Source organism: Squalius cephalus (assembly GCF_949319135.1).
Source record: "Squalius cephalus genome assembly, chromosome: 20".
Lineage (NCBI taxonomy): Eukaryota > Metazoa > Chordata > Actinopteri > Cypriniformes > Leuciscidae > Squalius > Squalius cephalus.
The window spans coordinates 20,413,597-20,440,565 of NC_137141.1; the positions used below are offsets into that span (position 1 = coordinate 20,413,597).

The 26,969-nt window shown below is 38.3% G+C and overlaps 1 protein-coding gene across 2 annotated transcripts; it reads right to left on the reverse strand.

Moving 5' to 3' along the window:
* Positions 1-1,551: 1,551 nt before the first annotated feature.
* Positions 1,552-23,930, reverse strand: peli1b (pellino E3 ubiquitin protein ligase 1b). Of its 2 annotated transcripts, XM_079852770.1 has the most exons (8): positions 23,529-23,930; positions 16,073-16,109; positions 9,696-9,900; positions 6,531-6,660; positions 5,720-5,821; positions 5,299-5,496; positions 4,565-4,753; positions 1,552-2,363 (listed from the first exon to the last, which is right to left on the reverse strand). In XM_079852770.1, the coding sequence occupies exons 3-8, from the start codon at positions 9,773-9,775 to the stop codon at positions 1,785-1,787; spliced, it is 1,278 nt and encodes a 425-aa protein (XP_079708896.1). In that variant the 5' UTR covers positions 9,776-9,900; positions 16,073-16,109; positions 23,529-23,930; the 3' UTR covers positions 1,552-1,784. The 2 variants fall into 2 exon arrangements, with proteins under 2 accessions (XP_079708896.1, XP_079708897.1); XM_079852771.1 differs by lacking the exon at positions 16,073-16,109.
* Between the last annotated feature and the right edge of the window lie 3,039 nt (positions 23,931-26,969).

Here is a 26,969-nt window from a genome sequence, read left to right on the forward strand (position 1 = left end):
TTGACTGAAAAACATCATTGTCCACTTCCATAGTATGGAAAAGAGAAGCTTGGGCTGCTATATGAATCTCCTTTCGTGCTCCACATAGCAAGAAAGTCATTTGGGTTTAAAAAAAAACATTATTAAAATGTTTTGAGGTCAGTATAACATTTAATGTTTCTTAAAAGTCTCTTATGCTCAATCATAGCTCAAGGCTGCATTTATTGATGAAAATACAGTAAAGCATTAATATTGTGATATTGTTTTCTGTTAGGGTTAGGGTTAGGGAAAGCTACTTGGTTTTCAGCATCATTACTCCAGTCTTGATCCTTCAGAAATCATTCTAATACTCTAATATGGTGCCCGAAAAACATTGGTTACAATTGTCCATTTTTAAAACAGTTGTGCTGCTTAATATTTTTGTGAAAACGATAGTTTTTTTTAATCAGGAGTTCTTTGACGAATAGTTCAAAAGAACAGCATTTATTTAAAAATAAATAAATAATAATTATAAATGTCTTTAATGTCACTTTTGATCAATTTGTGTCCTTGCTGAACAGTATTTTTTATTTTATTTTTTTAAATCTTACTAACCTCAAACCTTTTTGAACGGTAGTTTAAGCATTAACTATTTCTTTAGTTCCTTGCACATGGGGGGACTGTCATTCATTTTAGAAATAACATTTTTAATATATATTTTAAACTGAACAAGGAGCAAATGACAATTTCTGCTATAATCAAGTTCCCAGTAGCTGTTGGGTACAAAACAAATCACATCTCAGTATGACCAGAGTAGAAAAGCAAATAAGAAACATAACAAATAAAAAAAAAATAAAAAAGAGTGCTGCTTTTTGCACAAAGGATGGAAATTATTTCCCAATGTCCACAAAATATCCAAACAAGGGTGGGACTAAACTCATCTAAACAGAAAACAGGGACCTTACGAACACTCTTATGAACAACACATTTCAGCAAACACTCGCTGACGTGCAGCGTCGCTGACAGGGCATGTGGTTTTGGCCTGTGCTTGAAGGGAAGGGAAAAATGTTAGGCCTCTGGAGCTTTCAGGAGTTCAGCAAGAACATTTCTCTGAAGATTTCACTCACATAATAATATGTAGCCTATTTAAATGAGAACAAATGAGAATGCTACGAGTGGAAGAGACTTACGATAAAGACAGAGGAAGAGAAAACAAAAAACAGCTACATAGAACATAACTCCCCAAAAACACACCTATACATTTTTATCTTTGATAAACATTGATAGTGTATAAATAAAAAAAACTTTAAGCATTTATTTAAGTTAGACATATATGGAAAATGGTTATCTGTCATCTATATGTAGTTGCTTTGTAAAATGATGTGAATTATTGAATGAACTGAGTACTCATCATAAACATACATGGATGGTGTATTGCCTCTCTAATGCTGAGTATTACTGTTAGCAAATAAACACTGTACATGCCACCATCTGTAATGGCCACGCTCACTACTTCAAAATGACAAGCAGAGCCACCCAATCAGATTGCTCAAACGTGGGTGTGCATGTGCTCTGCTGTTCTGAAGAGGTCTATTCTTTCTTTTTTTGCTTTTATTATTTTATTTGAAAATATATATTTGTTTTTCTCTGTATTTGAAAAAAGCATTATAAAGGTCACTTACAAACCAGAAAGGGAGGGAAGAAAACAGTCTGAGAGCACAGAAAATGTCATCTTTATAAAATCAAATTATAGAAACAACAGAAAGAAACGCCTGACTAATGTTTGTCAAATGGGGTTACTGGGGCAAAAGGTCATAGGCAGGTGTCTAGTCCACAGGCCCCTGGAAGATCAGTCTGATGTATCCCTGCTCACCGTTGAGCTGCTGGGCGCAGAAAGGACATGCGGCATGGAAGGTGTGCGTTCCGTGAGGAAGAGGGATTTGACTCCAAAACGCAGCTGTTTTTTCTGAGCACACGTGGCCGCACGGGCTGAATCCATGAGTGGGAGGGGCTGCATCTAGATAAAACCCCGCCTCACAGCCCAGCCACAGCGGCACGTATGGCCCGCGAGCGCGACACATTGGACATTCTCGCTCCCGGCCCTCCCTTCCGTCACGCTCTGCGTCTCGGTTGCCCCAGTTGTGGTAGCCGTGAACGTGGCCGCAGTTTAGGTAGACCCAGGGCTGCTTCTCGTCCACGATGTCCTTCCTCCGCATGCTGGGGAAGGCGAGAGTGTTGAAACCCACGGGACACTGGGGACGAGCGGCATTCAGCTCTTGCCGGAGCGCCTCCAGGTGTTTGACGGTGGGGGTGCGGGAAAGCCCCTCAGCGGTACGCCACAAGAGAGTCGCTCCACAGAGATCGATCAAAGAGCCATCCACCAACTCTTGAGTCTCATTGTCCACCTACAGAGAAAAAAAAGATACCAAAAGAGCAAAGAGAAGAGGATTGAGTTATAAATAGAGCCCATATGCATGCCTTTAACACAAAACAAAATCAAAGGCTTATCAGAAGATGCAGTGCTGCAAAGTTTGCCTGCAGGGGGCAGTAAAGCCCCACTATCCATACAGTAATGATTCGTTCTTGATAAGCAGCAAAAAATAAATAATAATCTAACCATTTACTGCTTAAGACATCTGTCAGTGTGATGTCACACAGACATAAATGTGTAAAATACACACCCTATGATCCACACATTCAACCTGGAGTCACAATTCATGGTTGCGACATATTTCACAGAGCCGCCCTTGATCAGCCTTTAGTTTGTCCTTCGCTATACTGCATTAGCCACCTCACACACACACTTGCACAGCTGTATGGACACCATGTGTGTGAACTGTGCAGTGTCTGAGCTGTGCTGTGTGAAGGACACTGAGTGCAAGTGCAAATACGACACAGTTTTGTATTCAAGCAAGTGTGTATGTATGTATGTATATATATGTATATACATATAATATGTTGCTCTCGACATTTAAAGGTCATATTTCACATGTTCTGCATACAGTATTATTTTAATAATACTAATGTATACAATTGAGGAAATACTAGAAATGATAGGAATAAAAAAAAATGAAACGAATACATTAATTATGTAATAAATACAAAATAAAATATTTTTTTGATAGATGGATAGATAGTACTTTATACATTTTTTAAATAATAATTATAAATAATTATTTTGTTATTACGCTACTGTTCAAAAGTTTGGGGTAGATATTTTAAATGTTTTTAAGGAGTCTTTCACCAAGGCTGCATTGATTTGAGTTAGTTGTTGCGTTATATTATATTATATTAATATATATTATACATTTTCAGTATTCTTTGAATTCCAAAAGAAAAGCATTTTGCACAGTAGTGTACATTATTATTACTCAGTAAAGAAAGTCAATCTACAACTCAAATTTACAAAAAACATTTAATCAAATTTTTGTGCACAAACTTGGATGGGTTAAATGCAAAGGACAAATTCTGAGTATGGGTTACCATACTTGACCTTCACGTCTAAGCAAAAAAAAACTACAACAATAGAATCTGCATGAGAATGTTATGTATTGAATGGTCAAATTATAACTAGTGGTGCACACTGGGGGCACACAAATAATGTAAAATCCTGCATGTGCTCAGCACTAAAAGTGTCCACTGGAAAATTGTGATAAATGTCCTAACTTCTGAACTACTTGACTGTTTCACCAGCATCAGACCAGAGTCTGAGCAGTTGGGCTTGAACCTGATCTGTTCTGAGCCAGTAAAGCCGAACGTCTCTCCACAGCAGCACAGTTGAGCAGTGTTTGACCAGCACTGAGGCAGCATTAGATCCATGTTTAGCCAGCATTGAGCCATCAGCAGGACTCCTCAAGAGCAGGACATGAACAGCAATCAGGAGCGTGTTTGTTCTGCCCATGACAACCCAGATTAATGGGGCGCCTCTGAGCCTCTGGACTGTGAGTGCATGCGAATCAGAGAGAGTGTTTGAGTTGTGCACCAAGAATACATAAGCAGTTTGATTTGCGTTCCTCAATGTGCCCAAACACATCATGGGCCCCATGCATATCTAGGAGTCTTTACAGGCCTATATTTGTCCAGATAACAACTAAAGATAATAACTTGTCTTGAGTATGGGAGGAAAGTGTTGAAAGCGGTAGTTCTCATTGGGCCTCCGGTTTGACGCACTTAACAAATCAACTTCAGATCATCTTACAGCTTTGTGTTACACCAAACAGGGCAAAACCGTCTCGCCTGGGCCGTTACCGTGGCAACAGCGTCCCAGAGCAACCGGTCAATGGCACCAGAGCGCTCCAACGTCCCGTCTTGCAGGGAACCATATGATTGTTTAACACAGCTTCAATTTCAGAATCCCATATGACATCGCATTATAGCTTCCACAAACGCTACTTCATTAATACTAGCTGATATTTATGGTCTTATGATTTGAAACAGAGTATATCTCCAATAGGGCTGGGCAGCATGATGGAACTGTATACCTTGTGGCGGTAGAAATGTGTCAGCTGGTAGGAATTATGCTGTACCATTTAACTACGGTAACTTGTGGTAAGATTTTTTTTTTAAAACACTAATTTTCTGGATCATCAAAAATAGGAGCACTGACCATTTTCCCTCGCTGCTGAGCCGAACGAGTTTCTCTCAGTGTGAACACGTTTCCGCACACCGAAATTTCTCTCCACACGCCTGGTTTGGAGTCCTCTGTGAAACCGTGACGAGGATGCATTACTAACACACCGTTAGTAGTCAGACCGTCCATCTGTCCTTCCGATGTCTTCCACTTTGCTGCTTTCTCCTGTAAGAAAAAAAAAATAGAATTTTATTTAAATGATAAAAAGGAGTTCACCTGAATCTGTAATTTTTTACATGACATTCCATTCCAACATTGGGAACCATTGGACCAAACACTTGAGACCATTAACTTTCCTTGTATGGACACAAAGAAAAAAACTACTGAGATCCTTCTCAAAATATCTTCTATGTTCCACAGAAAAAAAAAAGTTTGGAACGACATGAGTAAATGACAGAATTTTTAGTCTTGTGTTAACAAGCACTTAAAAACATTATGAAAAAAAGTTTTTGATTCAATGAACACCTCAGTGGTTTTAACATTTCTGTGATTTAAAAGTTTTATGTAAGGTAGATAATACAACATTCAAATCAATTCATGAGGTTGATTTCAGAAAGAGGCTACCAAATCTATTCTGATTCCAAATCGGTTTTCATTAGAGATTTAGATATATTGGGTCTTCAGATGTTAACGCTGCTCAAAAGCAGTGCCAGTTTCTCATGCCTTGTCCTCTTTATATAAGCTCATGTCACATTTTCTCACTCTCTCACCCCAAGGAAGATGTTCTTGGAGGAGTCGAATCCGGCGGCATAGATGCGGGCGGTATAAGGGGGCGTTCGCTGACACATGATCCGGCATGCGAAGCGAGATATGGTGCTCTGAACTGACTGAGTGTCAGAGTTACTCTGACTCCCGGGAACCGTGTCGGTCACCACAAAATCTATAGGACTCTCAGTTGAGCGGCCAATCTGAGATGCAGAGAGAGATTAAACATCAAACACTGCACACAATTACAGAAACACAGTAGGAGATACACAATCAAAGCAGATGATAGTGACACTTCTTTTCTGCCTAGTGACAGCATTAATTCAAGCTGACATTTTGAGCAGTGAGATTAATAGATGCTTTTGTACACAGTCCAAGACTAAGTCCAAAAAGGACAGCGGAGATCAGTCAACAGTGAGTCTGTACCTGAAACATGTCTGTATTGCTGTCTTGAGTGTACTCCACCACCACCGTCTGTACTCGGGACAACGTGTAGGAAATACTGTGCTGATCCTTGTTACTTATGGCCTAAGGAAACAGGAAGAGAGATAAAATAACATGCTGAATCAAGATACACATGCCCAAAAAAAAAAAAAAAAAAATCAACACAACCACTAAAAATTACTACAATTAAAAATATAAAAATAAAATAAAACCCACTGCCATAAACAAATAAATAATAAAGAAAATGCTTTAGGCCATAAAAATAACTAAAATTATTTTATAACAATTTGTACATTTTAAAAAATACTAATTCATACATATACACATTATATATATATATATATATATATATATATATATATATATATATATATATATATATATATATATATATATATATATATATATATATATATATATATATATATATATATATATATAATAATTTATCAATATAAAATATATTTTTATACACACAACACTGTTTGCAGATTTGGGGAAAACAATTAATTCAGCCAGCAAAAGTTCATTGGGCAGCCTAATAGAGTCTAGCAGACTGTGGAAACAGGCTGAGAGCTGTTTGTGAGTATGTGTGTAAATGAGTGTGTTTGTGAGAGAGCCACAGAGGGGTCATTCATGAGCTCAACAGTATCCAGATGTGTAAGTGGACACACCCTGTTCCATTACAGCTCAAACCCACCAAGTTTTTTAATTCAAAACTTAACCAGAAACAAAATGACACCGTAACTGCTGATTCTCGTGTGTGTGTGTGTGTGTGTGTGTGTATACATACCTTGGCCGCCTGTGGGGTGCAGGCTACGTGTACAGTGCTGGGTTTGACACCGTTGGATTTGGGTCTTTTGAAAAGGGCAAACCTGCTCTTCCTTCTGCCGCGGTCCCCGTTGGGTAGAGAGCCATTATACCTGCAGAAAGAGAGGGAGTGAGAAATTCAACTAAAAAAGACCTGCACACAACATTTACTCCACCATCAATTCAGCCACAGGCAACATGTGGTGAACAAAACAGATACAAGCACTCACAAAAGCAGAAACAAACAAAAGCTCTACGGTAGATATTCAATCTAATGCTTTTCTATGGAAAGGCAAACAACCATTTAGGTTGTTATCTGGAACTAAAACCTAAGCCCAGAAATTCCAAACAAAAACCATTCCAGAATTTACAAAGTTCAAGATCCACTCTTCATTAAAATATATATTTAGCTGTGATGACACACTGAACTTGCCAACCCCCATGGCAACAGTTTCTAGGTTACAAGGCTGATAAAAGTTATGGAGGTGAACATGAACAGGGCAGCCATGAGATTGGATAACTATGATGACCAGTTAGTAACAACAGTGATACTTCATGTCACCTGCAATTTGATGTTCCCACATTTATGTGGTCTGAAATTCAGTTCAAAATCTGATCTATGGAATGTGTCTCAGTCTGAATGGTGAGATCAGATTTCAAGTAGTTTCTTTTATAATTGAGGCCACAACATTTAAGCAAAAGTGCAGTAGTGTACCCAACTGTCCAAATTCACTCATTTATGCACCAGGGGCATTGACTATGTACCGAACGGTGAACGAGCAGCTTTAGACACAGCAAAGTGTATAATTGTTTGTAAATTTAGTAGTGCATCAGGAAAGTTTGGGATCAGTAAGACTCAAGTTTTTTAGAAGAAGTTTTATATACTCACCAAGGCTTCATTTATTCGATATATATATGATATTTGATATTTATTTTTACTATTTAAAATGACGTTATCTTTAATATATTTTCAAATGTATTTTATTCCTGTGATGGCAAAGCTGAATTTTCAGCATCATTACTCCAGTCTTCAGTGTCACATGATCCTTCAGAAATCATTTTAATGTGCTGATGCCCAAGAAACATTTCCACATTGTCATTTACTATCTTATGGTGTAATGCTGACACTTCTGTTGCCATTACTAAATTAACCAATGGATGTAGCAAATGGATCTGATATTATCAAGATTCAGTACTAAAGATCAAAGCAGCATTTAAAAAACAAATCAGATCTGTGTGCAGTGTGAAGCCTATATACACAAAGTATTATGAACACCGCACTTGCTGTGCATTGTGATTTCCTCTGTTGAGGTTTCCTCTCAGACCTCCACCCACTTACTCACTGCCCAAGTGTGCTCCAGAAACAGCACACAGACACACAATGTTTGCAATGTGTTGATGTAGTTTAAATGTTGTGTGTTTGGTATTGTGTGGGTTTGGGCTTGAAATGCACAGCAATGGACTTCATTAAGTCTCTGATTGTTTTAACATGAACTCCTTGAAGGCATGCACTGACATTGTTGAGTGCATTCTCAACATATTTTGGCAAACCCACATTATCGCAATGTACTCTGTAAACAAGCTGACCGATTGTGCTCATTTCTCCCAAGCCTTCCCTCATAAACCTACATTCTTTCTTATATGGAGATCAGAAAAGTGAAGACATCCACCAGGTGACATCTTCAACTTGAGTAAGTCTAAAAAAACCACACCCTTACGACAGAGACTTTTTCTGTGATGATCTAAGAAGTGATGCATGGGGGAAAAAACAAAGTTGAAGAACAGTGAGTCAGCAAGAACCGGGAATTTCATGGACTGAAAACATGATGCATGTACACACACAAGAACCGGGCTGGGTATTTCCGCAGCTGCAACTTCTCATATACGACCGCATTCCTTCAGAAAACACTCCGGGAAGGACAGATAGAGAGAGGGAGGGAGGGAGGGAGGGAGGGAGGGGAACCCCCCCCCCGGAGTGGTGAAGATGAAGGAAGTCTTTCAATGTCAGCTGTTGCTGGGAGGAGAGAGTGAAAAGCCAAGGGAAAACAAGGTGGTGGGGGAAAATGAGCCGTCTCATCAGGAGACTGACTCATGGAATAGTGTGTGGTCAGATGTAGGTTATAAGCTCAAGAGAGCTTTGTCAGAGCTAGAAGCTCAGTAACCAAACTTGAATATCACAAATATCATTCCCAAAACATTCAACAGAATTCATATCTGTCTCTACCAAGATGAAAAACAGAACAAAACATCCACACAAGTAGGGTTAAACAATTTAGGGGAAACTCGAATTGGGATTTTTCTGATAAAACCTGACTGCAATAAAATAAAATCCAAGTTTGCTGTGCTTGTTTTTACAATTTTGCCAAAATTTAGCAGTTGTATATCAATATGACTATAAAGCAATAATAATAATATTAATAATATGGGAAGATGTTTGCCACATGTTGCGTTCCCAAATGCACATTAAAGTGACCCAAACTCAGAGCAGATGCAGTTTGTGTGGAGCAGCATTACTGCTGATAATAAGCTTCTGTGTAAGAACAGAGTCGGACTTCACCATTAAAACAAGCAGCGCATATATTTCTTTATTTAAATCGCACTAAGCCATATCATGATTTCTTTTTTATTCCGATAAGTCGTCCAGACCTACACACAAGGTAGCTAAAACCATAGATTAGCAGTAACACAACATTTAGATCAGCCATAACTCGACACAATAATGGAGTTGAGTCCTCCATGCGCTTCAGGATGAGAATCTAATCCAATCCATGACCTCTGAGAACATCTAATCAAATTTAATACACAAAAAGCTCTTTTAGACACCAGTCGGTCATGTGGTGGTATAGCGCAGCGTATCACATAGGAGGCTGTTCTGCAAATGAAAGTCAATGAATGAAGTGCATTATGACACCCCAACACCACATTGAAAACCACTGTTTTCTAACTGAGGGCTCCATTGTTCCCTTAAACATGCATCACCCTCACATTTTGCCCACAATGACATTACTAACAACAACAACAACAACCACCAAAAACCTCATGGCAGCTGACTTTTTTCAGAAACACAAGAAAAACAAGCATGCACATGCATAGTTGTCACTGAGCATTACAAACTATTAACCCAGAGTCAAAGGTCAGAAGGCCTTACCCGAGCACAATGAGTTCTCCGTATTTGACTGGCACTTTGGTTGACGACGTGGAGATGTTTTCCTGGTCAGGGGAGAACATGGATGCAGTGTGTGTGGGGGAGGGGGTTCTTTCCGCTCCCAATGTGAACGCAACACCACCACACACACTCAGCTCTCAGCTCTGTCTCCTCTTCATCACCATCATCATCTTCATCATCACTACAACTGTACAAAACAGAGAAAGAAACCTATAAGAAAACAGTTAAGTGGCTATTTTTGGTCAGTGCCCTTAGCTGGCATATCATTTAGGTTAGTAAACCACAGGAAGGAATTGTAAAATTGCACCAGGCACCACTTAAGTGATGTTTGGTGGCCCATATTCTGCAGTCTTAACCTCACTCTTCCTCATTGAAAGCTAACTTACAGTATGGTATGTACTCTTAGACATGAGATTTGCTAACAAGATCTAAAGGACAAACAGAAAAGATGGTGATCAGCTAAATGCAAACAAATTCTCAGACACAATCCAATGGAGCTTAACACCTAGCACATTTTTTCCTCAGTTCCTCAGTTTTTTCAAAGTTCACCTCAGTCTGCATTTCATGTGAAACCTGGCCAAATTGACCCTCACACTAAACTGTGATTTGAGAGCATTGTCCCTGAAACTTCGGACAGCCTGTGTGTGTGTTACTGAAGGAAGTCCTATCTGATCAGTATTATACTACAATGGAGACAGAATAAACGCAGGTTTGTTAAAATAATACCTAAATAGCTATTTGGCTATGGATTAACATTATCTATTAGCCTGCACAGCCTAAATGGCCGTTCACACAAAGGACGATAACGATAAAGATATAGTTCTAAAAATCAATCTAAATATAAAATAATCCACACCACAACTATAACGATAACAGCATAGAGAAATTATATAATTGGAATCACTTTCAGAACATTTTTTTTTTTTTTTTTCAGCTGATCGATGATAAAAAACATTGATAGAAAATCAGATTCCATCCTGCTTTAATAAAGAGCTTGAGCATATAAAGCGGAGACAAAACTGCTGTGCACACTTATAATAAACAAGGATGTCGTCCGTTGGTGTGGATGGTAATACAATTATCTTTATAGTTATCGTTCTTGGTGTGAACGGGCCTTAAGTGACGTCAGCAGAAACAGAAAGCTATTTCAGAGAAGAAGAAAAAAAGTTATAACATTTTAATTAAAGATTACAAAACAAACAATATTTTCTTTGGAAAAACATGAACCAATGGGACCAGGGCCCAAAAAGGAACCTTTCAAAAGGTTCAATATCAATGTTGTTTTTTTATAACATGCATTAAAGAATAATTCAAAATATAACCAGGAACGTGAAATGAATTACAAGACTTCAATTTTGTTGTTTTTCCATGTTAGCTTTAACTTAGCTAATTTGTATATATGGGAGCTGTGTCTCTACATGTCCATCTTCTCGTTCTTTGTCCCTAAACAGCGACGCCAGCAACTCTGGGGATTCTCACCCTCTTCCGTCCCTCCATCCAGAGAGTTTTCTTTTTCACACCTCCCTCCTTCCTCCCACAGCGATCCCTGTCCCACATACCAGACTGTTGCTATGGGCTTAAACTGTGTGTGTTACTGCTGGACCTCTTGCTTTAAGAGTGTAGTGGAAAATGTGGTCTTACAGTCCCTGTATAATACTTTAACAAGGATTATGAGTGTTAATGGGCCACTGCACTAATAAATTCCTCACACTGATACAAAATCAACACCTGCCCTATATACACAATCCTGATAACACCAAAGCATGTGGTCTAAATGACATACACAGCACATGAATTGCTAACAGGTGTTAGCCCGAGCTGTTAACTTCTCTTTTAACAGAGAAAAATTACCTTTAGAACAATTAAGCAGTGACAAAATTTCAGTGTGTTGCTTTTCCATTGTTCTTCTTGAGCATATTTTTTCTCAAACATGGCGCTCAAGTTAAAAGTAGTTTGTCTAGACCTTGCGTCCACCACACAAACGCAGTACGAAGTGACTTACCACTGGAGCAGCCACATGGCATATCATTCCTGAACTGTTTAACACAACGGAAGTGAGGTCATCAAGGAAATTTGGAACATGCTAGCATGACAGGGTTTGATTAGCCCTATAGCAATCACTTGAGTAAAAGTGCTTCAATGTGCACAATGAATAATTTTATTCTGAGTATGCATATCATCTAACAAACAGCAGTGAGAAAAGAAGGTTGACTAATAATCTGCAGTCTTACAAGTGACCACAGAGCAGGAAGTCAATGCTGCTTACAGAGGAAAAGAAAGAGGTGTTGTGGCAACACTACTCACATCTCTTCCTACACCAAAGGCAGAGACCATTTGTCACACTATTGTACCATGAAGTAACAGCAGTTCTTCCTGTTCTTAGAAATCACACCGTTTACGCACGACCCTTACACTAAAACAGAAAGACAGTGAGAGAGATTAGAAGGTGAGAAAGCAAGAGAGTGCAAGGGAAAAGACAGGTAAAGACTTCCCAAAGTACACATCAGACAAGAGCATTACACAACATTAACCGCAAGCCAACCTTCCCAAAGAGAGTATGAACCTGTATTAACTGTTTATTTGTATGTTTTAGGCCTGAAAATCCAGTAATATTAAGAGGACAAACCAGCTAACTATATTTACACAGCAAAACAACACACTTGATGATCTCTTTGTTGCAATTTTACACAACAGATCATTCTAAAACCACTGAAGTAATTTGTAGTAATGCAAAGTAGGAGAGAGAAAACGAAAGGAAAAAGGAAGGGAGAATAAGAGAAAAAAAGATGTTCTTTTAGAAGAAGGTCATCAGATTTATGTTTCACTCACACATGCAGATTTTTCAGATATTTCGCACTTTCCTCCACCTCTCTCGGTTTCACACACAAAACCACCTCACAAAATCAGTCAAATAAAAACACTTTCGATATCTGCATCTCCTCATCTCACTGCGCATAAGGGTTTCTATTTCATGAAACCCAAGTGAAACGGTTACATAAAGGGTCACATGGTTACAGTTTTACCTTACACACTAAATAACAATAGAGAGACAGACAGACAGACCACACACACACACTAGTTATTAGTTCAGAGAGCTATTATACAGTCAGCATCTGTACCAAAATACAGTACAGGACAGATGCACACCCTGTTTCACACACACCCCTGACGTTTTTGTCCTGATTTGTCTCGCACGGCCTCTCTGTATAATGACCTGAAAAATAACCCGACCTCATGAGGAGTGAGACAGACCAGGTTAGCGTTAAGCCACTGCGAGACACACTGAGAATGAGACACACGCAAACTCCTGATCAAAAAACGAAATCACCCACAGAACTAGGACTGTTTCAGGGCTGAGATGTCAACAGCTCTCAGCCCACGGCTTTCAAAAATAAAAAAAATACTGAATAAAGTTAATCTTTTGTTTCGGTGCTGGTGAGAAGTGAGTAGCCAGTTCATAACAAATCTTCAGTATGCACAGAGATTCATTACTACGGCTCAGGTTGGGCTTAAGGCCCAGTGACCACGGCAGCTTGGCTTCATTTCCACAACTTTACGAGCGAGTTTGAATGGAGTTCTTTCGCATCTTCTTGAGCTCAAACAGTTTAAAATTGCTTGAATGTTTAAACTGACAGGACCTAAAACACTTTTAAATAATAAACTTTCACTCTACGATGGTTAAACTTTGTTATTAATCTGTGAATCAAGTGCATTTCAAGTACGATCCCTATACTTGACATCGCACATCCTGCGATGTGACTATCGCGATATCGATGCTAAAATGATATATCATGCAGCCCTAATTTATAGGCCCATTTATACACAAACATACATTATACAGTATATATATATATATATATATATATATATATATATATAAGACATTGGTAGATGCAAACATCTGTTACAATGGTAGACATTGTAAACAGGCTCGATGCGCACTTTTGCCGAGCCCGCACTGAAGGGAGGTCCGCAGCAGACTTCTTCCCGACAGTCAAAGCGGAAGACTGCAAATGTTTAGGGTGCCAATTGGGACAGAGCCTATGACTCAAATTGTCCTACAGCATGTACGCTAGCCACAAAATAGCTTTGGTAAACATTTTACTTTAAAGACAGCATGAACTGGAAATTGCAACTGTCTATTCCTCCCTATTTTGACACATCAGAGTGAAACGGCTTCTCAAATGAGAAAAAAAATGTAGGGTGGGATTTGACTTTTTCCATCTGGTATTGATTGGATCATTGTCGTTTGCTAACTGCTGCGATCTCAGGTAAGTGACAGGTTGCTGGAGGATAAAAAATAATGACGATGTGCATGGATAAATCAATAATAAATACTGAAATATTCCATTAAAAATAAGAATTACCGATTTTTACTTCATGGTGACTGTCTGAATATAAAACCCAGGGTACATCTGTGAACAAAACCCTTATCTTTTACACAGAACATGGTTTCAGACCTTGCGGAATATGATATGACCCCCAGATCCCAGAACATAATACCAAACAGTTTGAACTGTACACACGTGATGAGCTGTGTCCATTCCTCTACAAATTGTACACACATTTTGGAACAGTGATATGCTATTGTCTGCCAAACTTGTCAGACTTTAGAGAGAGTGTGTGTGTGTGTGTGTGTGTGTGTGTGTGTGTGTGTGTGTGTGTGTGTGTGTGTGTTGGTTCAGGTACACAGCCTGAAACCACTTGTGTGCTCAGACAACTCCCATACAACTTATGACAACACCTTAAGAAACAACCTGCATGCATTCAGACACATACAAACACACACAATACACAAAACTGAAAAAGCTCATTAGAGTCCACAGCTGATTTTGCTGCATTAAAAAGAGCAAATATAACCAGACTCAGTCTGTATCAAAAGCTTAGAAATCAATAAGTCCTTATACACATTCAAAAGAGAGAGAAATGGAATTTCCCACATGCAAAAAAAACACCAAAAACTCAGATTCAAAGGAAAGAAACCACCTTTCTGTTTGGGGGGGGGGGGGGGGGGGGGTGTTACTTCCTCACTTCTGTGATTAAAATGAGAATTTTAAGACTGAATCACGATCTTAGGTTCTAATCTAGAGCCACTTTGCTGTCGGGGGAGGTCTGAATTATAGCCTAACGGCGAAGAAAACTTCTTTCATGAGTGGGTAGGATGTGGAATCTTAAACCGTTCCCACCAAGAAATTAGGGAGAAGTATCAGTGGCATCTGTGGTCTAAAATAGATCCAAGAGTAGAGAAGGAAGTTGAAATGAGAAGTCAGGAACCAGAGGGGAGGTACACATCTGCATCCAGCATGGGCATCTGGTCTGTGGGATCCACAAGCGCCACATGTGGGTGATGGGAGTTTGAAGTGGAGCATGTTGGGTGTGCAGCTGCTTCACAGCAGAGAGAGCAGACGAGTGATACACACCCGCCGAACACCCGTACGCTTGGCCGACCACAGACGAATTAAAGCTGTCTGAATTTGTACACAACCGTGTCAAAGGAAACTTCCAGTCTGTGTGACATTTCAAGCTTTTTTTTAAAGCTCAGGAAAGGATTTATAAAAAATAAAAGTGTTTGGCCTTCGATATTTAACAAATCTCTCTAAATAAAATTATAAATAAAATGAAACAATACAAATTTTTAAAAAAAAACTCAAATCATTTTTAAAAGAGAATTTAGGCATCACAAAATTATAATGTACAGTATGTAAAAATGGAGGAGGATGCATCCGAAATAAGACACAGCTACTACGGTTTTCACTGAGCTTGTTGCAGCGCATTCTGAGATTCACTTTTCTGCAATGGATAGATGTTATGAATATGATGCCTTACAATTTTGGCTAAAAAAAGGTTGCTAGTAAGGAGGCAACATAACTTCTGGAAAAGCAGGTATGTAGGCTTCGGAAGAGTGCAAATGTCTCTGTAAAACACACCAACCCACTGAACAAGTCACAAAATCCATGAATCACTTTACAAGTAACAACACAGACTGACTAAAGGATCCTAATGAACACATTACAAAAACATTCCACCATGAGAAACTGGATGCACATGTGGTTTGATCACAGTAAAACTGCAGAAAGGAAGCAGGTGACCTCCACCTGGGCAGGAACACCAGAACTTACCACATATCACCACCTTTCCACCACTCTACACTGACAACTATTTGAATCAATACAACACTGCTGACCAAGACAGATGTACAGCATCAACACAATGATGAATTTGAGCTAAAGATGAAAGTGCAGATGGTGAAAAGGAGATATGGCGAGATGAATCAGATATCCAGGAGCCTGCATGCATGCACAAGAATGCACAAGAAACACCATAACCCACAAAATTAATTTCTGTCATAATTTACTCACCCTCATGTCATTCCAACCCTGTATGGCTTTCTTTCTTCTGCAAAAGACAAAAAACAACATTTTGAAAACTGTTGGTAACCAGTGAGACATTTGTCAAAATATATATTTTTAAAAGTTCCACAGAAGAAAAATCATAAAGGTTTGGAACGAGGGGAGGTGAGGATGAGTAAATGACAGAATTTTAGTTTTAGGTTGAAACTGTCCCTTTAAATACCAGACAGACACGTATGCATTGGCAAAGAGTGGCCTTAAGTCACCTGAGACTTGGTGAAAAACAAAAATCAAAGCTTGAGAAAAACTTCAGCTAGGAACAACAGGCCTTTGAAGCAGCAAGAGAAACATCAAACGTTTCCTACATGCTGCTGTAAAACATCTAAAACAGTTTTTTTCTAGGTCAAGGGACTGCTGACCCTATACACACTTTAGAAATGCAAGTGGGCGACTTTTTTTATGTGCTCCTTTTGTAGGTTATGCACCGCTGAACAAGTGGGAGAAATTAAAGATGAAAACAGCAGACTGAACTTTACTATCTTCATGGGAAAGATGTCTGTGGTCTGTGATTATTCGAAACAATCAAACCCTGATGTGAGAAAGTGGTGATCAACTAGTGAACTAGCCAATCAACAGTCAGTGTTTAAAAAGTGTTTCTTAAAGGTGAATTAACCTAACCATATTCTAACACGCTCCACAAGGCTGGTTAATCTCCAGAGTACCGTTTGGATCACACACACACACACACTACCTCACCACGGCCATTCACTCAACACGGAGCTAGCAGCCTAATTGGCTTAAAGCTTTCTTTAAGGAACAAAGAGTGCATGGAAGCTGTCTTAAACCCAGTTTATAAAGTCTCAGCTCAGTCTGTGTTTGCTTAATAGAGGATCAGAAGAAAACAAGCACTCAGCTTCAAGCTTACCAACAAACAAGTTGAGTGTAAGATTGAGAGTGGGTCAGGTGACACAATTAGGTCTGTCACTGAGAATACGACCACAGATTCAACAGCCAGATCTTGAAGATTTCTTTGAATGTGCGTTTCGATTTAATATGTGGGGAGAGGAAAAGGAGGGGCGTGCATTAACACACACACACACACACCTCTCTCCATCTGGTACCGATTTCACCACAAAGGAAGAGACCTCTGCATTGCCCCACCCTCCCGTGCGCACACAGGAACACGTGAACATACTATGCAGGCTTTGGGAGTGAGGCAAAACCGAGTGTCCTTTGGTACTAAATTGTTCCAAATGACCAAAGGTAACTTATCAACAGACAACATTTATATATTTAACATCTGAAACGTGTGACAAATTCATATGCAGAGTGACTCAAAATAATTACTCCAAAAAGTGAAATACAATGCAATTGTGAAAGCCAATTGAGAAACAATACAAACAAACTATTATTAAAAGATGCAACATAATGACTCTCTGATGACTTCCCTTCTGACCTTCAGTGTCAGAGATAAAACATTTATGATTTAGATGATGGGTGACATTGGTTAAGTAGTTAACTGTACAACATTGGCTGGTTACTCTTATTTTTTATTTATTTTTGGGGGGTGATCTAGCTTTTGAACACAAGAACATCTCTTATGTAAATGCCTCAAAGACATCAAATTTGGGTCAGTTGGACTCAAAACCAGCCTAATTGTTTCTTTAAAGGGATAGTTCACTCCAAAAAAAAAAAAAAAAAAACTGTACTCACACTTATGTGGTTCCAAACCTGTATGACTTTCACTTTTATGATTGCACTTATCCATTGTTTTTCCTTTGTAAATATGCACTAGATGATGTCTTTGACCACTGCACTTGCATCTCTTTTGTATTGTCTCACACAACATGGTGATTTTTTTGGGTGATTTTTGCCTTTATTGTGATAGGATAGTATACAGTGGACAGGAAGCGAGGTGGGAGAGAGACAGGGGACAGGATCGGGAAAGGTCCACGAGCCGGGATTCGAACTCAGGTCACCCGAAGCACAACGGCGCCATATGTCAGCGTGCTGCCCATGAGGCTATCGGTGCCGACACACAACATGGCTTTCTAAAAACGTGGTGCTCAAGGAAATAAGTTTACATTTTAAATAAAAAAATAAATAAAAAAACGCACCTTAACTCCTTGCGTTTTTCCCCATTCTACTGCTCACGTCTTGCATTTTTTCAACACAAAAAGGGCTGTTCACACAGAAGCGTGTTTTTGCATTTAAAAACACAAGACGCAGGGTAGGGCAAAGAAAAAATGCAAGGTCACTCTAGAGATGTGATTTTTAGGTTTTTAGAACGACGTGTCATGTGCAAGACACGACCAGAGTGCAACAGCCAAACACGTCCACATGTTGACAGAAAAACAAAGGAAAAGCAGCACAATGGAAAGCAAAAACACTGTGTGAACAACTACCAAATATGTAGTTTTGCACATCCTTATTAATGAATGCATAGGCCTAGTTACTAAGCAGGTGCTCATTTCACTCACTAAAGTTTTCTAGTTAGTTCACAATGTTAATGCATTGTCATTTAACTGAGTATGTTTGACTGCGCAAAATCAGATTTCAATGAAACATTAACAATGAAATTGTTCGTTTTAAAAAAGTGAATTATTGATTTAGCCATACAGAAATCAAACTTTTTAAGTATATTTTTTTTCTGTGGCAATCTACCCGTCCAAAAAGTAGAAAGTCTATAACATAAGAGTAGTAACTTTCACTGGAATCTGAATAGAAACTTTGCACACTTTGAACTTGTAATAACCAGTCAGAGAAAGAGATAGGGAGAGAAAGCAATATAAAACTAAAGATAATCATCTAGGAACAAGAAACGGTTACGGACAACACTCAAGCTGAATGTGACATGGCGAAACGGCTAGCTTTCTTAAACGAGTACAGAACAGACAGATGGAGGGAGGACAGAAGAGATGATGGGAGTGGCTGAGCTTCAATTTCAAGAGCTTTTTAATTATTCAATGACATGAGCACTGAAACCAGAGAGAAACAAACAGACTGGACTGTGACAATGAACTAACCATGCAGACACAAACACATATGTACATCAAACCACAGAGAAACACATGGTATTGAGTCTTTTGAGGTGATGTGTCTGAAACAAAGGCTAACCTTACAAATACACATCTAAAGAACCACTTACGGAGCGCACAATCAACTCTTCCCAGAAACTGTCAAATGATCCAGTAAAGTGGGGGATGCTCTTTAGATATGGCTGTATAAACAGGAAACAAGTCATTCTTCAGAGCAGTCCATATGCTAACACTAATTTAAATTCCAGTCAGCTGGTTTTTAGATATACTTCAGGGCAGTTTCGAAAGGATCCTGTCAGTGACGCAAGCACCAGATGCATGCCAGAGCTCATCGTTCTGCCGGATTCATCTTTGACTGGCAGAGGCTGACCTCTCAGTCTCCATGACAATAACTCATTTACAGCCCACAGTGATCAGCCCTGGCTCTCCCCAAAGGAAGTTTGAGGGGAACCGAGGCCTGTGATGGGGGTTGGTGTGTCCTTCAGGTCACATGACCAGTCTCGTCTTTCACACACCGCTCAGAATTTAGCTGCTCAGAGCAAAAAAAAGCACAGAAAGCAAGAGTCAGCAGGACATATTATCAGAATCAGGTTTTATTTGGTACGTCAGGTACCGGAATTTAAACGGTGTTCAACAGAAACACAAGAGCAGAGACCATACTACCTATCAAGATACATACACAGTCTGAACAGGTGTGAAGACAAACAAGTTACTCTCTGAATCTCTGTCCCCTTGACTACTATTGAAAAGCTGAGGTTGGTATAATTTTTTTTAATGTGTTAAAAAAAAAAAAGTCTTTTATGGTCACCAATGCTGCATTTATTTGGTCAAAAATACAGCAAAAACTGTAACATTGTGAAATATAAATACAATTTAAAATAACTTTGTGATGGCAAAGCTGAATTTTCAGCAGAAATTACTCTAGTCTACAGTGTCACATGATCCTTCAATAATCATTCTAATAATAGCTTTTTTTTTTTTTTTTTATCTATGTTGAAAACCGTGATAAATGTTTTTAGAATTATTTCATGAATAGACAGTTCAAAAGAACAGCATTTAGATTCCTTTTAGTAACAATTGAAAAGTCTTTACGACACCTTTGCAGAAAAGGGAATTAAACATAACACCATGAAGAGTTTAGTTTACTGAAAATGTAAAGAGATCTCTAAGCTAGCCATTCAAAAAACAATATGCATAAATTTCCTCAGTTTTCAGGTGCTGCAACAAACAAACTCGAAGGGTTGAAGTAGCCTGTCAGCACAGCCAAGCATGTGAGAAAGAGAGAGTTCTTCCTGCTTCCTTTTCCTCTGAGGTGCCCACTGTCTGACCTAGTTTCCACAATATAGGCTACGTCATCCTTAAAACTTTGTATAGACTCAACAAAGTGGCCAAAAGACAGTCCTGACCAGGAATATAATGGGTAAATGGTCATTAAATATAAATATTGTGTTGCATTGTAAGTGTCTTTACTGTCACTTTTGATCCATTTAATAAATCCTTGTTGAAATTTTTTTTTTCATATATTTTTTAAAATTATTTTACTGGGCCAAACTTTTGAACAGTAATGTATATATTTACATGTTTGTGAGAAATAATTAATTTGATGAACCACATTGCAGTTGTGTAGATCTAGATCCAGATGATGCTGTACTGTGCACTTGGGCCAACAACTCAATTCCAATGAAATAAATGGACACAATCAGCAGATTGAAGGTCTCTGGGGGTGCTATTTAAATGCGGGGGTTTGGCACAGTTTCCAAAAAAAGCACCGAGCTCATTCTTCAAACAAATGTATATCACTGGAACGTATAAAGTAGCGATCAGTCAAAAAGTGGGTGACATCTCGCACAATTTCACATGGGTTTCAACACCTTCAAAGATTTGTGAAACCCACACAACACTGGATGAGTTTAATACTGAAAAAAAAAACGGTGACAAGCAAGTGGAAGTTATAGATTTGCTGACTACTGACATTTTAAAGGGATAGTTCACCCAAAAAAATCAAAGGGATAGCCTAGTTCGCCCAAAAATCAACTCCCTCAAGTTGTTCCAAACCTGTATGAGTTTCTTTCTTCTATTGAACACAAAAGAAGATATTTTTAAAGAATGTTGGTAATCAAGACAGTTGACGGTAGCCACTGACTAGGCTATAGGAAGAAAAAAAAAAAAGGAAGTCAATGGCTATACCGTCAACTGTCTGGTAACCAACATTCTTCAAAATATATTATTTTGTGTCAGAAGAAAGAAACTCACACAGATTTGGAACAACATGAGGGTGAGTAAATGATGACAGAATTTTCATATTTGGGCGAACTATCCCTTTACGAGGAATTTACTTCAATTCTGATGCCTCCCTAAAATCGTCTCGCAAGATCTATTCCCAAACATGTAGGCTTAGTAAACAGAAAATTAATCATAATGACAGCAAAGTCAAATTTGAGAGAAGATCAAAGCAAAAGAACACATAAAAAGTTAAACTGCAGGTTGCAAATATTTAATAGAGAATGATGACTTGGCTCAGGAATCAATTCAGGCTTAGAGACATCAGACAGTTTCACAGATATCTGATCTGCTGCAAACAGATTGCTGCTGATCCAGGAAGAGTTTTTCGCAATTAATGCCACTGCACCGGTTAAGCAGAAGCAGCTAAAAATGAATCCTAGACCAGCAGTCTTACAAGACACTGGAAGTGATACAGACTGAGATCATTTTACACTACAGCAGAGTCAGTGCGGCTCCCATGCTTGAGGGAATACATGTAATACACGTTACATAAGGTGACGTGAACACAAAGACAAACAGCATACTCAAATCACCAGTACAGCAAAAAATAAAAAGCCCAAAGTGTCGAATGGTAACCTTTGCTCTTGTTTAAAGGAAAGCAGTCAAACGGCTGGAAATGAGTCCCTGGCAATTTATCAAGGCAAAACAAACACAGAAGGAACAATATTCTCTCTTACCAGTAACTTTGATATACAAACAAGGAACTTTACATCTGCTAGGGTAAACAACACCACTGTATTGCCCTCACTGAGGAAGTTCAAGGCAAGAAAATGCCTTGCATCAAAGTTCTTCAACTAAGATGCCCAAGGTAAAGTTTATCAAATAAAGCACAAACCTGAATTCACTCAAACCGCCAAAAAAAAAACCAGATCCAAAGAGATCACTTCAGATTGGGGTTGTCAACAATTATCGTTTGATTTGATTTCAAACTAATTTAAATTTAAACAAATATAATACGAAGTTCATTTCAAGATAAAAATTCAGATAAATGTCCCTGTAAATGCATTATGTATTTTTTTTTACATAATGCACAATTATGCATCATTAAGGATTACTTTGGCTTTGCCATTTAAGCATTATAATCTATGTAAATGAATGACTAGCAGGGCAGGCTTACAATTAAACATTCAAATGTTGTACAGTCTCTCTATTCACCTGACAAAAGTTTTCCAAACTTCAGCACACTTTATTTGACAGCTCTAAGTTTCTCATTTCAGCACTAGGCATGAATGTGATATAGCAGAAACAATGGAGTGACAGTAAATGTTGTATTAACGCACGTTAATCCATTGATCGTTTTAATAAATAATTCAGATGTAGCACAGCACCGGCTGGTACCAAAGGGGGAGGGGGGGTTGGGGGTGATTGACATCCTGACGTCAGCACGGGAACGGGACAAAGGCCACATTGGGTCGGACCAGATGCTCGGTCTGCCTATGCAAATGACTCTGAGCGTTTAAATACATCAGCAAAGAACAATGACACGTCTGTAATGAGCCTACACACGCCAATGCTAATTCTGCCCATAAAGTATATGGAGTGCACTGCTTTCTCAATTAGTATAAATCTCCATTGTCTACGCAAACACATCAAAATGAAAATGAGGGCTTCATGTAATTCACTGGACTTGACATAGACTGCTAAAATTCTAGTTTATTCTTGGACATATCGAGTAGCAGCTAAGCATGGACAATTGTGAAGTCAGTGGCTAAAACACAAGACGCAAAAAAAAATCATTTGTAACTTATATGTCTGACAGAAAATCTAGAAAAATATAACATTTACAATGACACCTCTTTGCTCTGCTAAATGATAAATGTAAATAAACTTCAGTTACAGATATTTATTCTCAGCTTTTTTTAAATCAAAACATATCTTTATCAGTATATCTGATAGACTGAAACAACACAATAAACAGACATATAAGTTAAGCTGAGCATTTATATAGGCTACTGAATGATGAAATAAAAACAACCTATTGTTTAACATAAGTCAACATGATAACCAGAAGATATGCAAACAAAATATAACAAAACAGACAACATTGCAGGAAACAAGTCAGAATAAGAGAAGAAATAAATGCTATTCTATAAAACACCTATGTTGTTTATTTTTCTAGTGAATAATATGAGGTAGCTACTCACGGCGATGCTGGTGTGTGTTTTTTTCCGAGGCACGAACAAAGAGCTGCTCCGTTAGCACAGGTTTAGCTACAACTGCTGTCTGACTGAATAAATTAATACATAAAATAAAAAATAAATAAAACACAGAATAATGGATGAGGAGCTTCTATAAGGGCACGCGAGGCTAACTTGCTAACAAAGGCAGGTGTTGAGACTTCTCCTCAAAATTCAAACAAAAATATTTTTTCTGCCGTTGTATGTGCTGTGATCCCAGACAGTCTCGGGCTCGGAAGAACAACAGATGATTTAAATAAAAAAAGTAATGCCTGGAAAATGGTGTTGTCCGCCCGCTGCTATTAGAGAGACTGTAAACAGACGGTGGTGTTTTGTGTTGTAGTGGCTCTAGTGTAGATGAGCGGAGAAAAAAAACCTGCCGCGTCACTGATCGGGTGAAGAGGATTGTGGGTAATGTAGTTCTCAGCACTGAACCAGACAGAAGATCAAATGTAAATGTAGTTACTGGATTAATTTAGGTCGCACATATAGCTACTGTATCTTTGCAGCAAATCTCACATTTGAGCTGCACGCACGGCCAAAGAAAACAATCACTGTTTTGTATCACATTAAAGAGATGTCTAACCTACAACAAATCAACGAAGTAAGACTCTAATCTTGTATTATTCATACAACACAGGCAGTAGGCCTATACATTTCTGTGTAAATAGAAATAACTACATAAAAACGTTTCAATTCCAATGGGTATAATCGATTTCCAGATGAATTTGTTCTGTTTGTTGCTGGTAATGAATGAGTAGCGATGAGTGTATTATTTTTATTTGCTTTATTTTATTGTAGCCTATATTTTATTTAAGGCAGCATTTAACATTTTATTATTATTATTATCAGTATTATTATCAGTATTATTATTATTGGCATGTTTGTTTATTTATTTATTTATTTATTCATTCATGAATGTATTCATTTTTATTTATTTGTAGCATTTTAGTTCTTTGAAATCTGAATTGAGTGTTGTTCGCCCTTGATTAACTTATCATTAAGGACATTTGTGTCGTTTCCCGTTTTTCGATACATGCCTTTTTTTGGAATGTAGTATTGGAAAGGCAAATGAAACATGACTCAGCAATCAAGAAGTTCTCTAACGCCTTTAACGAAAACAAGTTTAGGCAATTTTATGACTAATAAACAATAAGAACAAGAATGTCATGGGATTGTTCTCTTAAAGGAGAACTCCGGTCAATTTTAACATCGAGCTCATTTTTTTGTACATTTGGAGTGCTGTCAATACAGAGAACAACGACAAAAATCGGTGTTGCCTACATCGTGTTATCCTCTTTTTAAAATTTGCACCCTGTTGACTTCAATGGGGCAAGTTTTAAACCTGCTTTTAGCCTCTTAACATACCTTTATTTACATCCTGTTTTCGGTCAAAGTCCATAGTAATCGATTGTCGAGTTCACGCGCGTGATCATAGGTACTAAACCAATGCGCGTGAACTAGACAATCGATTACTGTGGAGTGTGGACTTTGACCGAAAACAGGATGTAAATACAGGTATGAGCGCTGGCTAAATAAATATCATTTTTATTCATATCTTTCACATCTACTGCAGTCAGATTGACCCGTGTTCACTCCGAAGGAATCACTCACATGACCTGTGCACATGTAATGACACATCAAGGATGTTAAGAGGCTAAAAGCAGGTTTAAAACTTGCCCCATTGAAGTCAACAGGGTGCACATTTTAAAAAGAGGATAACACGGTGTAGGCAACACCGATTTTTGTCGTTGTTCTCTGTATTGACAGCACTCCAAATGTACAAAAAAAATGAGCTCAATGTTAAAATTGACTGGAGTTCTCCTTTAAGGGTTAAGAATGCATGAGGATGCCTCATCATTAGCCATCCTGGTTAAGATTAATGTCAGGCCAAGTCAAGTTTATTGCCTTTACAAGAAGGAATAAAAAAGAGACCATGCAGACAAATTAAACACAGCAGATAAAATCCCAAACCTGTCCAAGTGGGTTGTTGAGGCATCCAGAAACAACAATAGTTTTCATTTTTGGGGAGCAAAGTGACACTACACAGCCATAGCCCATTTCATATAGACAGTGCTGCTAGAGGAAACTATATGTGTGTGTAGTGATATTTTGTAATTCTTCTGAATTCTGAGTGTTACTACAGACACAGTGAGTGCATTATAAAACATATTTGAGTAATTGTGCATGTTTCTGCTGTCAAGGAGATATATGTCACATTAACTGATTAACAATCAAACAATCTCTCTTCCACCTACTCTTTTCTGATATGGGACTTTTCTTGCGCTTTAAAAGCAGACACATTATGACTAGTCTCGGTCTAGATAACATGTTGGAGAGATGATTTAACAGTGCCATCTCAGTTTGGGAAAGAGTTTCCAGTAGAGGTCGATTTGTTCAGACATGATCTGGTAGTATTCTTACAACTCTAGCCCAAGCCTGCTTATAGCTCATAGCAATGTTGTGAAAACAGTGAAATGTTGGCACAAGTCATGTGATGAAATGCTTAAACATTTTTCACGGTCCAAAAACAATGTAAGCCAGAGGGATCAACAAAATAACAAGCAAACATTACACATACATATGCAGAAACTTTTTCTGCAACGTGGTTAGTGGTTCGTCAGTGCACACAGATACGTGTCCATGCAGACATATCACTTCATCTGCGATATCTGCTTAAATGTGATATCTGTCACTGTGTTTATGTTGTCATGGCAACTAGACTGAGCATCATACTTATACAGTATTTCTGCAATTCTCACCTGTGTGACATGCACACTCTCTTTCGTTTTTCTCACACTAATGATTTTGAAGGCTTACTTCCACCACATAATAAAAAATATCTGTTTATCAACTTTTTAATCGCAATTCTGAGTTTATATCTTATATCTCACAATTCAGACTATTCTGTAATATTTTTTAACCATGTGTTCTTTTTAAATGACCCCTAAGCCTTTAAATGATTTGTGTTCTTCAGCACCATTTTGGCACAATCTTTGAGCTGTTTTACTGGCCTATTCACTGTTTGTAAATGCAGGAGAATGTCCCTGTTTCCTCATATGATGGTGACTACACATTGCAAATGACTCCAAAGGCTGATTGTTTTATGTGAAAGGTAATTTGCTTTTTAGTGCTGCCCTGATAAGATTCAAAACATAAGAGCTGTGCTGGGAAGAGAATGAATAAGGTGAGAAACGTACAAAAGTGTGACAGTGGCATGTGATCGAATCACAACACAAATTTTAGATATCCAAACTGCCCACTGTTCAGGGGCTGGCGTTCAAATTGTTGTCCTATAGCTGTCATGGTGACTGTAACCATTATGAAAATATATTTACAGAATGTTTAGAATATGGAGAAACAAACCTGAAGAATCATAATTGACACGATTCAAATACTTTATTAAAG

Bases quoted from the DNA above. Each gene is read 5' to 3' on its own strand.
- peli1b (XM_079852771.1), bottom strand. From the start codon at position 9,775: ATGTTCTCCCCTGACCAGGAAAACATCTCCACGTCGTCAACCAAAGTG. The intron at 5,822-6,530 runs GTATGTATACAC...CTGTTTCCTTAG, and splicing joins GCACCCCACAGGCGGCCAAG to GCCATAAGTAACAAGGATCA. The intron at 4,754-5,298 runs GTGAGAGAGTGA...TTTTTCTTACAG, and splicing joins CCAAGAACATCTTCCTTGGG to GAGAAAGCAGCAAAGTGGAA.